The 15,880-nt window shown below is 41.9% G+C and overlaps 1 protein-coding gene across 11 annotated transcripts in view; it reads left to right on the forward strand.

The window, feature by feature from the left end:
- KATNAL1 (katanin catalytic subunit A1 like 1) overlaps window positions 1-15,318 on the forward strand; it is a 43,527-nt gene extending 28,209 nt beyond the window's left edge. For all 11 annotated transcript variants that reach the window (XM_049823304.1, XM_049823301.1, XM_049823305.1 and 8 more), the window contains 6 exons: window positions 464-569; window positions 5,345-5,503; window positions 6,379-6,505; window positions 7,478-7,612; window positions 9,948-10,074; window positions 11,615-15,318. In XM_049823304.1, coding sequence (XP_049679261.1) covers window positions 464-569; window positions 5,345-5,503; window positions 6,379-6,505; window positions 7,478-7,612; window positions 9,948-10,074; window positions 11,615-11,813 — 853 coding nt within the window. In that variant the 3' untranslated portion in view covers window positions 11,814-15,318. The remainder of the gene's footprint in view (window positions 1-463; window positions 570-5,344; window positions 5,504-6,378; window positions 6,506-7,477; window positions 7,613-9,947; window positions 10,075-11,614) is intronic.
- Window positions 15,319-15,880: the final 562 nt, after the last annotated feature.

Genomic DNA, 15,880 nt, shown 5'->3' on the forward strand with positions numbered 1-15,880 from the left:
GGAGAAGGAGAGAAATTATCCTTCTTCTAACTCTTAAAACAAGGAGCCATCATAATCTTCTAGAGAGCAAAACAAGGTCTTTTGGTTTTAACAGTTTATTAATTTGATTACAGTTAAGCTTTTGTTGCTAACTGATATTATGTGCAGTACATCCATTACAGGTATTGCTGCAATGAAAGTACACTCCAGAGAACATTAAAGATACCGCCGTGGTGTTCACATTGTCCAAAACAATTTTTAATTAAGCAGCTCTGGGTAACTTGAGTTGAAAATAATTTTTTCCCTACCTTCCAAAAGTGGATTCAATTTTAGGTCACAGGATTGTAGGAGTGCTCTCATGAGGCATGTGCTGGCATGCTAAAAGAGATGGTACTAAGTGAAAAGCTTTTCTATTTTTCTTGTCTAAAAATAGAAGAAATACTGTTGTATGGGAATCTTATACAAGTTTCTTCATCTTGCACAGGGATGACATAGCAGATTTGGAAGAAGCCAAGAAATTATTAAGAGAAGCCGTTGTTCTTCCAATGTGGATGCCCGATTTTTTCAAAGGAATCAGAAGACCTTGGAAGGTGAGAATTTATTTGGTGTTTTAGTAAATGGCAAGCTGTAGTTATGTATGTCTGCTGCTGTAATGTGTGTGGATGCCTGCAGCAGAAGGCTTGAAAGGCAAATAGGAAAGAAAAGGAATTTGTTTGTGAAGTCCTTTCATGACAATTCATGTAAAATGCACTGAAAGAAACAGCTGGAAGTGTACACGGGCTTTACAGTAAATAATAATTCTTTTGTATTTAGTCAGTCATAGCTTGTTGACCTTATAATACTTTCTCTATGTCAGCCTGTACATGTGAGCAAGCATATAGGGTATATTGACAGCAGCAAAAATGCTTAATAGACAGCTCTGCTTAGGATTATGTTGGCCACTCTTCAACACTTCATGGAGGAAAGCAGTCCTTGGACTGTTTTATTCTGCATGTGCCAACTCTCACTCAGACTGCAAAACTGCAGGCTGGATGGTGCAAGGAAGCAAGGAGAGAGAGGGGGCTAATCTGAGTGATGATTTAGCTTTGCAGTTACACTTGCAGCTGGGCATAGTTACTGCTGGAGTGGGAGAAATTCCAAGTGGGAGAATGAGCTGCAAGTGGAGCAACAGGAGGTATATAGGACTGAGCTGGCCTGGCTGGTGGACAAGAGGTGAGACCAATCTGGGCCTTGCTTAGAGCTAAAAGGAAGAGGAGGTTGCGGAGCATTTCTGTAAACAGAAAATAAAATTGTCTTGCTTTTGTTCTGGGATGGATTGACACTTGTTTTGGGAATAACTAGTCCCAACACAAGGGCTTTCTGGTTACTGAGAAGGATTACTGGGGAAAAGAGACTGTTGCAAATTGTCTGTTATTCTGAGTCTGCAAGGCAATGGCATGTGTAGGGAATGCTGTGTACGTGAGTAGTTTCTGTGGTTTAGTACGCTGGTTCAGCAGCGTACATCACGTCTTGCGTTACTAACACTTGCCCTGTCTTTTCCTGCTTGGTCCTTGTACTTCTCTGGCTTATACTTGGGTCAGACGCTCAAAGCTGTCCTTCTCCAGCCTGAGCCAGTCCTAGATCCCCATTATTCTGCTTATTTACAAAACAAAGCCCTTCAGGAACTGATGAGTGGAAGACTTGTCATTCTTGGGGCTTGTGTCTACAGACAGTAAAGAGGGGAAGTCGGAAAGAGTGGGAGCTGATGGCGGGAGCTGGGAGATTGCTGGTTGAGGGCTGTTCATGGAGGTTTTAGTGAGTTGCAGGGGGGCAACACAAACCTAGAGTCAGCCCAAACCTAGAGCCAGGCTATATGGCCTTTGGGGTTTAGAGTGCTTGTGGTCAGTACCAGTGGCCTTGAGGTTAACCTTAAGATTTACCGAGCTATCAGCTTGGACAGAGCCTAGTTGTCGCGGGTTACAAGTGTAAGGTGAGATTTTAGTGTCTTTTGAACAGCTGAATCTCTCTCTTTTCCTCTTGGCATAGAGGAAGTTGATCCATACCCTTATTATAGACTACACGGGCCCTGTCTGTCCAGCCTTCAAAAACTTTTAAGGGAGTGAAGAGCTCCTGTGCTTTTTTTCACCTATTAACATGTCTAGAGGATGTAGTAGCCATCTGTCTTTAAGGCAGGTATCTCAGCAGAGCGCAGGAAATGTGAAGACTGCCACTGGCCTTGTCTCCAAGTGGTGCGGCAGTGGATAACAAAACAACAGCCTGGTATTTTAAAGAGTTACAGTCTCCATCTCTTTGCCTGAGATTATCTTTTCCTACTGAGCAGTGTCGCCTCTGAAAACTAGGTGGTTGTAGACATGGAAAAAAATTTTAAGACTATTTCCTCTCTTCAGTCTGAAATGCAAATTGATTTCTGACGAGTCCATGAAGAGTCTTCATTGTTAGCCTTTTCCCTGGTGACTTGTGAAGCTGTAACTCTCCTGAATTTATTTTTCACACAGAACAGCATGCATTTTCCCTACTGTTGACCTCTGACTGTGCTGCAAGGATGAGAAGTTTTGAAGGGAAGACTGTTTCTTGCAGTAATCAGTGTAGCAGCAGGCATTTGTTGAGCCTGGGCATTCAGGACAATAATTCAGGGAAAAGGCAGCCAAATCTGTTTTTGGATGCTCAGACTCTCCTGAGAACAATTCCCAAGACAGCCCTCACAGTTTGTGCCTGCATTCAGAGGACGGTGCTTGTATGAAGGAGCCAGCTGTCTTCCTGATTCAACACAGGTGCTGTGTAGTTGCAGCCACGGGTTTCTGAGTGTTCCCGGGCTTGCTCTTTCTTTTTCTCTGAACTGTTTTGTGCCAAGAAGGCCCAGTTGCTCACTGTGCTTCCCACTGCTCTGCTAGTGATTGTTACAAAAACAAGAAGTCACCCTGCAGTGATTTCATCAAAACACTTACTCCCTGCGGTGCATTTCAGCTTCTTATTGGAATACTTTGGATTAACAGAGCCTTAGAGGAAGAATAAAGAAGTCTTTGTGTTTGTCAAGGATTTTAACTAGTGAGTAAGTGGCAGCCTCCTAGTTTGCAGAGAGAAAGAGCAACTTGATCCTATGTGTTTCTGTTTGCAACCATGCACATCTTGTTTTGCTGAGAACTCAAGTTCTTTTTTTTTTTTAACTGATATTTCTATCATCTTTATCCCCAGAAAGCTTGGTTTTCCCCTGGCTTTACTCCTGGTGTGGCTGCTTTGCACCTGTGTTATACACCTATAAAATGCCACCAGTTTCACATGCAAGGTAACAGTCACTGTAATAGTTACACAGGAGGTGCAAAGTGATGGGCTTCGATTTCGGCAGTGAGCAGCATGTGTGACTGAAGCCAGAATTCGACCTTCCATAATAATGGAGGACCAAAGCAATATCCAAAAAATAATGTTAGTCCCTTGTATCACCAGGTCCTGCAGTAAACACAGTTTGTCAAACAGAGGGGTCAAGTTGATTTAAACTGAAGTGCAGCTTGTTTTAAAATATTAAATAAACACATCTCAAGCTCAGAGAGAACAGTAAGTCATCTCCGACCTGCATATCACAGGCTGAGTAATTTTCAGCCGGTCACTCCAGGGTTGTACTTGCAATATTATTATAATATCAGTATGACTATGCAGTGACTCAAATCACAGTATATGTCTGAATGTTCAGGGGGAGAAAAAGAGTCCATTTACTTTTTATGCTTGCTGCTCTGGAGCTTAGGAAACCTTGGGCAGCCTGAGGAGTGACATTGGACTGTTAGCTGTATGGATGGTGTGTGAACGTTTCTAACTTAATTTACCGATGAATGTATGTTGAGCTTGCATTAGCTAAGTGTTAAATGGCAATAAAGGTATTAAGAGTTAATGGAAAATGGAGTACAGAGAGGCTATTGCTTTTGAATAGTACATTTTTGAATAATTGCATTCCCGGTTGATTTGTTTTTATAGATCTCTTCCATGTCATTCTTTGTGCTTTTAGAAGTAAATTTTTGTGAGGAACAGATGAAATCTAATTTGCTATGTGGCTTGCATTTAACAGATATTTTATTGCTGTGGCATTTTATGTAAGTTATTAATTGCAAAGCACATTATGATGTGCAATTCTAATTCTAGCTAATTTGATTACCCTTGCAACACCGTACAACTTTACTTTAGGAAACTTGTTAGCATGTAATAAGATCTTGCAGTTGGGAGGGAAAAAACCCAAGCTGCTTGAGCACTACATTTTCATAGTGCCATGCTTAAAAATCACAGCGCCCTATTCTGGTGCTATGCAGGCATGGAACAGTGTGTTGTCCCTCTCCAGCACTGCTGCTGAAGGGTTGGAAAGACTATCCATAAAGATAACTGTATTTAGAAATATTATCAAGAGTGATTAACCAGTCTCAGTGCTACAGTCTTAACATGGGTCCTGAGATCACTCTGTGTCTAGCTAAAAACCTGCTTGCGTAATGATGGGTGAATGTGCTGAGCTGCAGAGACATGTGTTTCTTACTCTCTCTTTCAGATAGACCCCAGATGGAAAGACAGTCTGATGATGTGGATGCCAACCTGGGACTTAACAATTGTAGTTCAGTTTTCTAGTTTAAAGCTTTCTGAGTAATCACTGAGGTTCATATTAGGCTTTTGTGGGACTGAGCGGTAGTCCCCATAAGCCACGGTTGCTTATCTGTAAAATAGCAGTGCTCTTCTGCCATCCAACAGTCTGGTGAGGATGGCATTTCATCCAGGAACTGCTAAGATGCAGCAGTATGGCCACAGAAGTACTGAGATGGAGAGATTAAACAGTATGACAAACCATTGTATTCAGTGAATGCTCTCGTGCATACTTAAATGTAAAAATCAACGAGATTAGTACATATACATCATCAGGATTTTCTGGCAGAATGTTTTTCTACAGAAAAATGCTCTATTGAGGGAACCCAACTTTCTGCAAAAGTGTTTTGGTTTCTGTGCAGCTTTCTTTGTGAAGGGGCCTTTGTTCCAAAAAGACGAATTCACTGTCTTCATCTGCCTGTGCAGCCCCTCATGAGTTTGGAAAGGGCTAAGTTCAAGTCCAGGCTCTGTCTGATTCAGAGCAAGGCTGTAAATCTGGTGTCCACTTCCCAGGTGACAGGTGCAGTGACAGTTACTGGCTTTTGTGATTCAGACTCCAGTGGAGTGGTAAGAAGAGATCAGAGAACACTTCCACGCTGTTCTCGAAAGCAGGATTCTTGTCTTTTGTTTTCCACTGATGATGATTACGTTATTAAACAATATAAATACAGATCTTGGATCATATTGCGATGTAGTGTAAAGTACCAATTGCAAAGTTTATTTGTTGTTCATTACCTTTGTTTTCACTTTTCAGGGCGTGCTGATGGTTGGTCCTCCTGGCACTGGCAAAACAATGCTAGCGAAAGCTGTTGCTACAGAATGTGGAACAACGTTCTTCAATGTGTCTTCCTCTACCCTGACATCTAAATACCGGGGCGAGTCCGAGAAGCTGGTCCGCCTCTTGTTTGAAATGGTATGTCCTCGATGATGTGATCTGAGGATCACTAAGGTGAGAAAGGACATCTCTCTTGGTTTCCTGCCCCTCCAGTAGCATGTTGGAAGCACGGAGTTCATTGAGCTGACATCCCTTCAGCCAGTTAGAAAAACATAATCTCTGTGTTTCCAGCCTTTTCTGGTATGTTGTTGAGGATTAAGAAGGAAAAGGTTCATCATCCATGTTTAGGATAGCATTTTCCAGACTAAATGTAGAGTTGTGACCTTGACAGAAATTCAGTTCTTATCTGGTTATGGGATAACAAGCCCATGGGAAGTAGATTGGAAAATGGAGGGGATTTGGGACTGTTATTATAGAAGCAATACATGTTTTAGTTCTGATTCTGTTCTGAATGATGGACACAGGCTTCTCAGTGAAGTGTAGGTACAGTCTGTCGTGTGGGGTACGTGAAGGACATGCCCATGTGGACCTATACTGAAGAGTCATTCACCTCTTTGGGATCCTCATTGCACTTCTACAATACTCTCAGTTAAAACCTGTCTCCGTTGAGATAGGCTGAGCTCTCTTCTGTCCGCTATGCTTAACCTTCACCAGCACAAAAACCTGGACATGAAAACTGCCTGTATTTTGATTGTGTTCCTTTTCCCCTTTGCAAGACCAGTTGCTGAGGAAAACCAACCAACCCTGAAAGACCCCTGACTCAAGAAGTACAATTTAAAGTCTATAAACTTCAGCATGTGCCAGACAGTTTGTAAATCAAGATCTTGAATTATTTTCTTGTGACAGGCAGGGAAGATATGTATGTGGTATGTCTAGTGGGGCTGGGTCGTGGTCTGATCAGAGCCTGTGCTTGCTGCTGCAGCCTTAATAGCGATGTTTTCATTTGAATAAAGGCAAGGTTTTACGCTCCAACAACAATCTTCATTGATGAGATAGATTCCATTTGCAGCCGCAGAGGCACGTCTGATGAACACGAGGCGAGTCGCAGAGTCAAGTCAGAGCTGCTTGTGCAAATGGACGGTAACAAGTGTTTAGATCCAAGTTTGGGGCTGGGGTGCTGTTTCTTTACAGGTGGGAATGTAAGCACTTCAGTAATCTGCAAAACCTGGCTTTATGGGTAGGGGAAAAATAGGGCAGAGCTTGAGAGCAGTGTATTTTTGGAGTGTTTGAAGGCAGATAACTAAAAAGGGCATTCTGCTTTATTTTTTCTAAAATGGCCATTTTGATGGTAAATTGAAAGCTCCTATTTAAGAGACACAGACTCTAGGAGAAGCCGATCATGCAGATTTGTGCAGTCTAATACAGGTCTTTAATTTTGATGCAATTTGAACAAATTTCTCCCCTTTGCCAGAGTCTCCAGCTTGGGGACCCCATTGTGAGATCGGATTTTGCTGCGTTCTGTGGTGGCAGCTAATATTAACCTTTTAGTCAGATTTAGTACCTGTTCAGTGCAGGTGCGCATAACGAGAATGACCATCTGAGAAATACTGTATGGCGTAGTGGTTTGATAACCACCTCTGTATTGTGGCTGTTGTTTAACTACTATTTATTAACATCCTCAAATGTGCAGGTTCATTGTGGTAAACTCAGGGTAGGCAACTTTTTTTCCCCAAGTGCTAATTTCTTTCCAGTCCTCATTTGGGAGGCCAAGGAGTGATTCCTATTTCTTCCATTGCGAGATTTGACAGATACACCACTTTTGATGGGACTAGTAGGGCTATACTCACATATGACTGTGTTATTAGCACTGTCAAAGAAAGCTCTCCACTGCACTGACTCAGCAAAAGAATGACCTGTCCCCCTCTCTGTGACAATGATGGTCTTGTCACACCTAAGCTATGGGAACTTTGGAAAGGAGCACTAGGACTATATAGAGCTGTTGCTTAGCTTTGTCCAGGCTTTTGCAATGTTTGTCTGTGCAGTGTTTCTTAGCAAGCATCTCAATCAATAAGAGCTGTGGAGTGAAATTGCTCTAAACTGTTGTGCTTGCAGGGGTAGGTGGTGCTCTGGAAAATGATGACCCTTCCAAGATGGTTATGGTATTAGCTGCTACAAATTTTCCCTGGGATATCGATGAAGCTCTCCGACGGAGACTGGAGAAGAGGATTTATATACCTTTGCCCACAGGTATGTTTGCTATGACCATATTCCTTTAAAATGGCCTTTGCAAGATGAGCTTAGGATTACTGCAGGACCATTGGGTTTTGGAGGAGAAGCTTGATGTTTTTTTGATGAGCAGTGAAATTCAGGGGTTAATAATTTGGCTGCGTTGCTTTAATTTTAAAGAGAGTGAGAGAAAGAAAAAAAAAATACTACTTGCTTGGGGGCTTAAAAACAAAGAGCTGCGGCATTTCATTGCAAGCCCATTGATGGGTTCTTACATTTTGAAAGAGAGTTAGTTTTAATGAGCTTGGAATTATTTTAAATGTTTAACAGTCAATCCTTGAGTGATCATCAAAGGCAGCCTTTGGACATGTTCAGAAATATTGCAAATGCACTCCGTGCCCTTGCAGACAAATGCAAAGAAGTGGATCCATGAATTTTCACTTACAGGCTCAGTTCATTGTAAATCACTGCTTGCTCGCCTTTATGACTGTGCTTCGAGTTACTCAGAATGCAGCAGGCTGATTACTTTGCTGCCCTAAGACGTCTCGGCTTGTATTGTCTTTCTTAGCTGTCATTCACCTGTCCTATTAATTTTGAGATTCCCATCACTTGAAGTTTGCATAGCTTCGTTTCTTCTTGGTACAGTGGATGCCTCATCTCCCTGCATGAGCACTCAAGATAACAAGATGTGTGTTCATAGTGACAGCAGTTGTGATTGAGTTTAGCAGGTATAAGGACACTTAATAGCTCTACAGCTTGTCTTTGCAGCTTACAGGCGGTAACAGCTCCTAACAGGATGCCTGTCTTTATGACCAATTAGTTTAAAATCCTATCAGCTCATGCTCTTGTTTCTAATTAAACCAGATTGTTTTTTGACACAGTGTATTACACCCTGGACAACATATGAGATGTGCTCTGGTTTTATTTCCAGTCTTATGTTCGGTTGCATCTATTCTGGAAATAAGAATGTTGAGCTGTTCTGGGCAAGTCTAAATGATGCATTTATAAGTGCTGTGCGATTTGATGTGGTCTGGCATTTTAATTGAAAAAGTGACATGATATGTCATATATACACCTGTATATTGTAGAATTTGATGCAAGTATATATTCTACCATGTTTCATTTTCAAAATACTGCAAGGACTTGCTTAGCCCCATAGCAAAGATTAGAAGAATGTTCTCCGATACAGGATGCTCTCTGCAGGTATGCTGTATGTACATCGTGCTCTGTAAATAATAAATCCCCATTTTATAGCTAGTGCCAGTTATGTGTGATTGATAACTATATTCTTGACAGTTCTGCAAAGCACACAAAACCAGCAGCTTTAGACAAGCTTTCTAATTTCTTTTATATCCCCCCCCCCCCCCCCAATTTTAAAAAAAATTAATTAGGGATAGCAATAAATAAAAAAATAGCATGGACATTTCCTTAAGACTTTTAGCTTTTCCTAGTGCTACTTCTGTTGTGGTTGTCCTGTTTCCTAGGTCATAAAAATTGGTCACTGTGGAAATAAAGATGCTGACCTGGTATATTTTTCTGTACAGTAAAAGCCAGGAAAGCGTTCGTCCTCTTTTTTACCATTCTTGTGCAGAGTAACACTGAGGCCTAAGCTGTCAAATGTGAATTCCTTCTTATAAGTGTAGGCTGCTTAACATATGTACCCAAATGCACATATGCCCACGCCCTCTACAAGAAAAATGGTTAATTCGCTGCATAAGTGCTCATTTACACAGCTGGTTATCACTGTGTGCACACTGCATCTAGGTCTGAAAGTGGGATACCAGGACATTTGTATTGTAAATATATTAAATATGTTTACTGTATTAATGTATCTGTTTTCTATCAGGCTTCAGCAGCTTTCTTGGGTCCCAGCTGAGTAAAGTGCTTAAACATATGCTTAAAGTTCAGCCTATTGTTAAGGGGTTTGTGCTATCTGAAGCTCTGTTAATAGAATCCTCATTGTGGTTCTAATGAAACTGTGAATAATATGCAGTCAAACACTTGAACAGCGAGTGAATCCAAAGGGATGTGAGAAGAAGCAGACATTTGTAGGATTGTGCTTTTGTGCCCTTGGGTAGTATGTGACCAAATGCTTTGTCACCTGAGACATAACAGACATTTTTAATGACGTATGACTTTGGAAAATGTCTCTAGAGCATGCTGTTTTAATATACTGCTTTTAGCCATATACTTTACTGTATTAGATTGCACACTTTACTATGATTTGTTCTGTCTCTTTCCTTTTCTTATGTTAAGCCCTTTTGTTTGTACTTTTCACTGAAAAATCTAAGTCGTATTTATATCTCTTTTTAATGTTACTCTTGCAAGTCTTCAAATAAATATTTTCATGTTCTAGCAAAAGGCAGAGCAGAACTACTTAAGATTAATCTTCGGGAAGTAGAACTGGATCCTGATATCAGCCTTGAAGAAATTGCTGAGAAGATTGAAGGCTATTCTGGTGCTGACATCACTAATGTTTGCAGGTATCTCATTCCCCTTAATTTGCAAATAAAACTGCATAGAATGTCATCGTTTGCATTATGTGATGAAAGGCAATACCCACTACAACTGAAGCCATGCTAGCAGAAACTGTGTTTGAGGCCCAAATCTATTTACTGGAACCATGTGTTACTGTCATATGGAGGGGTCTGAAGACCATGGAGTAATATGTTGTTAAGTTTTCTTGGATCTGAAGAGAAGAAAATTCTCTGAGCAAATCTCATGTTACCGTTGGCTGCATTTACTGCATTTGGCTGCATTTGTTAATGTAGTGCAAAACAGGTTTGGATTTTTTTTTTTGATTTTTTTTTTTTTAGATTCCATGAGTTTAAGAGCTAGAATTTTGTGTTACAAAGGAACCTTTCACAGAACACTTCTTTGGGGCTTCTATATGCTGTATGTTTGGACAGCCCCCAGTGCAGCACGGTCCTGATTTCTGCCTGAATCCTCTAGGTGCAAGGGTGATACAGATAGTTTATAGCATTAGTATTGGATTTATTTCTATCCTTTTCCCACAATTTGTTCCATTTTTTGACAAACTTGTCTTTTCTGGTGAAGGATAGGTATTTGAAAAAACTTATCGGAAGGAAGTCTGTGTGCCTTATAACATTAGGATCCCTACCAAGAGAAACCGATCCTTTAAGAACATGGCTTGGGATTTATTTTTTTTTTTTCTTCCCCTGCTGCTTTGCTGAAATTGTGAAATGACTCCATGGTTTTGAAAACTTGGTGTGTGTCATGCAGTGCAATAGTTAAATTACCTGTTCTCCCTGAGGCCTCTGTTATCCCTTGCTGGGAAAAACCTGGGGAAAGAGAAAATGTAATTTCAGACTGCATGTGGGCCGTGGTGTGAGAAATGAGCAGTGTTCTCCATGCCAGTGGGCCACACTGGCAGCGTCCGAGCTGGGGAGGAGTCACAGAGCAGGTAGGGTGTGAGGAGCCACGGGCACCGATGCCCTCAGCCCTGCAGGACCGCGTGATGCTAGTGTCTGATGCCTCCTGCTCTGCCCTTTACAGATTCAGGTGCTATGTCCGAGCAGGCAACAGAGCTGGGCTGCACTCTGAACACGTGCTGACCATCCTTTTGGGCTACACGGTGGGGAGAAGGTTGAAATCTCACAGGATGGAGGTGCAAAATCCAGACTACTTTAAAAAAAAAAAAAAAAAAAAAAAGTCTTTGAGTGCAGTTCGTCTCCCACTCTGCCCTTTCCTGCACTGAAGTTGTAAAATTTCATCTCTATGAATCATTGTAAAAGGTTTTCAGTTTTATAGTTTTAATTATCTCTGCACATTTACCATATGCTTAAATGGGTTTTGGTGCCAATGCATTCTTTACGTTGAATTAATGTAGTGATCTGGGAACATGGAAGCTAAGAAAGATGTGAACCGCATCTTCTATGGTAAATAAATGCTCTCTTAAGTGTTCCTGCCAGTGGTTTCTAGCAAGAGAATACAATCAAAATTCATAGGCTTACAGCACATGCTGCTAGCAATTAGCTCCCATACATTGTCCTGTATTTCTAGGGATGCGTCTTTAATGGCAATGAGACGACGTATTAACGGCTTAACTCCAGAAGAGATTCGTGCACTTTCTAAAGAGGAGCTTCAGATGCCGGTTACCAAGGGGGACTTTGAGCTGGCTCTGAAGAAAATCTCCAAATCTGTTTCTGCTGCAGACCTGGAGAAGTATGAAAAATGGATGGCGGAGTTTGGATCTGCTTAATCTCAGTGACAGTTCTCCTTTGCTAGACTTTTATGGCTTTTGTTGTTTTCAGTTGCAAAATGAGTTAAAAGTCTTTTTAAAGGTTTAATAAAAGGTCTGCCTCTGCCCCCATCCCACCCCCTTCTGGTGACAAGATCTTTTAAACTCCATTTGCCTTTAAAGGGAATGAACACAATAATGAGCTGGTACTGTAAAAGATATTTTTATCTCTGAAATAGTAAAATAAGACAAACAGGAAGGGAAAAATTACACTTGTGAGGATAATCTTTTTATTTTCCAATGAAGAGCAGTGTTACTTAACCTCCTCATAGTCATCTTTCGTGGCTGGAATCAATAAATCAGCTGGGGGATGTGACTCCAGAGGAGCTAGCAAGGGCTTGCTGTACCCCCTGCTCTTAAGCACTACATTTCTGTTAAGCTGCTGACTCTGCCTCACTTGAATGTGGCATCGAAGTTACTGTTCTCTCTCTCCCTGGTCGGATACTCGGAGCGAAGCCTGTGGATTAATTGGCAATACACAGAGGAAACAAGGATCAGTTTTCCATCAACGCGTGGGCTTGGCTCTCCTCTCATGTACACCCATTTGGAATTGATGTCACTTCAGACTGGATTGGTGTTACCTGTGATGAATTCTGATGGAAATGAGAGGAAAAGAAAAGGGCCTTGATTGCTCTTAGTCTGGTTTGTGCTTGATCTCTGAACATAGTTTGTACCAGTTTGACCAGTAATCACTTTGAAGTTTGACCAGTAGGCACTTTGGCTTATGTTACATCTTGCACTTCTATGCGTATGTATCATCCTATACTTTGTCTGTGCTGTCTAGATATTATTATTATTATTATTACTATTGTTATTATTAAAATACCAAGAGTTTAATACAGTAAAGACATTAACATCAAGGCTGTCTTTAAAACACAAGGCTGTCCTTAAAACATATGGCTGTGGACTTTCACTTCTGATTAGACATGAACTCTTTCCTAGCTTTACTAGGCAATGGGATTTGCACCTGTTTATGTTGTAGAACTGTTCGTGCTTATTTTTATTAATGAAGGTTTCTTAAAAATGTATAAATGTTATTGATTTGGGGAAAATAATCTGTAGATCTCATTTATGTTCTTATCTGTTTCTTCCCTTCCCACGTACAAGTGCAGGGATGAGAAGGGTTGGGTTATAAAGTCTAGCATGAGAAATTGTCTCTCTAGAGTATAACTGTCATGCTGACTATGTGAGCTTTTCACAGACTTGGGCTGTGAGTCTGACATATGAAGGTGTCCCATGGTAAGAATGAGAAGGAGACGTCAAATTTATGGAGGAATATGCAAGCTCTCAAATTTTTGGTGATTTTGTGAGTTAGGCCCGAAGTATCTTGGTGGATCTGAGTTGCTCTGTGGTTCTCTAGGTATTCTGCCCTTCAGCTCTCTGCTGAGACTCCTAGTGGCATAGCCAGGTGTGGGAAATTGGAATAAGAAACAGATAATACCTCCTCTTGAATGGAAGTATATCTTTATTTGCTCCTTTTTGCTAGCTCTTGGAAGTTCCCGATAATGTCAGTAATTCAGCACACTGGTCTCTTGGGCCATGACATGTGAACCACTAAGGCAAATGCTGCTCAAGCCTGTTTACTGTTCAATAGCAAGGACTGTCAGGATACGTGCATGACAGCTCTGCTCTGCAGCATCTGTTTGATTTCGTGAGTGACTTTTTGAAGCTGCTTTGTCTGTCAGTATTCCTTTTTCTTTCTTTGTATGTGAAGACCATGTCTCAGTTTGATCCTGTCATAAAGGGCTGCCCCAATTTGCATGGAGAAACACTATGGAGATTCTGTCAATCTTGCATTTGACATGAAACTCAGTCAGGGCTTTAGAAGCATGTTTCCATGTGGCGCTCCAGAAAAACATCTTCTGGGGCCCCCAGACCAGTTGAGACACAGCTGCTGTTCATATCTTTCCAAGGACAGAGCATCTCTGCTGCCTAGCGTTAGGCCCTGTTACACTCCTGGACAGGGAGGTTAGTGCAGAAAGAACACCAGCTTTTACCATCTTCAGCTGCAGGGAGAATAAATGCTTCTTTCCTGACCAGTTTGCACTAAGTGCACAGCAGAGCCCTTGGGATTCACAGTACCTGTGGCTGTCAGACTAAAAGGAACAGTTCTCTCTGCATTGGAAGATGAGCAAGCAGAAGCTGCGCTGACTCTACAATTTTTGGATAAATTCCTACCAGGGCTAGTCTGTTCCTCCCAGAGAATAACTGGACCTCTGTAGAGAGAAAGCTTTGAAAACATGACTAGAGTTTGTCATTTCTTCCTTACGAAAGCTGTAGGCTGCAGCCGTTACTCGTTTGTTTGGTTTACTGCAGTAGAAATCAGTAGAGCTACGCGAATCTTTTGCGGCCAAGACCAGATTAGCATTTCAAGTTCTCTCACTAGAGAGGCTTTTGGTGCCCAAGGAGCTTAGTCTACACAAGCAAGATCTAGAAGGGAATAGACATGAATGCCAATAACTTACCCTGTTCAGCTGCGCAAGAGCAGAGCTGGGATACAGCAGTTGCTGCTTGGAAAGGTCTAATTACGAGTTTTCTCAGTTTCATATTGCAAGCAGCAGTGCCCTTCCTGCAGATGAAAGCACAGCGTTTAGCAAAAATGTCATTCCTTAGCTCTTTGATGAACCTTCTACCTTAAGGCGTTAAGCTTTCCTCTTGGATATTAAGCAAAAGTCACTGTACTGGGCATTCCCTCTAGCAGGAATTATTCAGGTGCTGCAGCCTTTTTCTCTAAAGGTCATGATTTCTACCCCAAATACGTTTTTCCTGTACAGGTCCATTCATCCTTTACTGCTGCAGAACAGAAAAGTGAAAGTTGCCGGGCTGTAGATGTTTACGTGTATGATGGTTGTGCCCAAGCATTACACTCGTGACTTGGGCCCCTGGAAGATAGAGACCATCCCTTCCCTGCTGAGACTTTTCAGGATAGGGATCTGATCCTGTATGCTGACTCTTACATCTTTACCAAGTCACGCTGGTGCACTCACCTAGGTGGGCTTGGAGATTGGGTTATTAACTCAAGAGGGGAGCTGGCAGCGGGGTGCAGCAAGGAGCAACCAGGGAAGGAAAGCCAGGCCAACAGTGACAGCAAGTCAAGGACCTGAGGATGAGCTTACGGCTCAGCGTAAGTCCAATTTGTGTCCCGCTGGTGGAAACCCTTGTGTAGGGATGTTGGATTCCTCAGAGCACGATGTACGTATCACAGCCTGCTGTGACAATTTGTTCAGTCTGTGTCTGTATGTGTGTGTATGGAGATACAGGCACACGTGTGCGTATATGTATATATACACACACAGTGTGTGGTGCTTCAGTAGTTTGTACCTAAATTACATAAAAACCATGTTTTAAAGCTGTGTTTACATGTCTCTCTCTAAACATCTGTGAAGGCCCTCTTGGGTGGCACTGTTAGTTTTTGTACAAGAAGCAATCTGGTTGTATGAAGTAATAAACGTACGTGTAGAGTCTGTCTCGCTCGGGTTGGGCTGTGAATGCTTTGCTGGTAACTGTTTCCAAAGGCTGCCCTACAATGGAGATCTTTTCAGCGTGTCACAGCGGTGTTGGACTCGCCAAAGTCCTGGACAGAGGGCAGTTAAAGCAGAGTCTGGGTTTTTTGGATAATGCTGTCAGCAATGCTTTGCCTTTTAAATTGGCCTTTCATTGCCACAGGCCATAAAATGGAGAACGCTCCAATGCCCAGCACATGGAAGGAGGGTGGGGGGAGAGGACAGCAGAGGCCCCAGCAGATGTTCAGTGTTAGCACCTGATTCAGACCTCACAGAGCCAGGCAGGCTTTTTTTATTACTTGCCTCTGGCCTGGAAGTATAATCAGGCTCCAGAGAAGCTATATCATCAGCTGCCTGCTAACCAGAAGACTTTCAAGAGCAAAACTTCTGTTAGGAAAGAGCTTTCAAACTTGGAAAGAGACCCCAAGTCTCCTGGGACTGAGTTGATTATTTGAATTTTCTCACTAACTTCCTTATGAAAGAATGTGTAGTTTCCAGTGTTTCATAATGCCTCAAACATGAAAG

The sequence above is a fragment of the Accipiter gentilis genome, chromosome 19, assembly GCF_929443795.1.
Source record: "Accipiter gentilis chromosome 19, bAccGen1.1, whole genome shotgun sequence".
Classification (NCBI taxonomy): Eukaryota; Metazoa; Chordata; class Aves; order Accipitriformes; family Accipitridae; genus Astur; species Astur gentilis.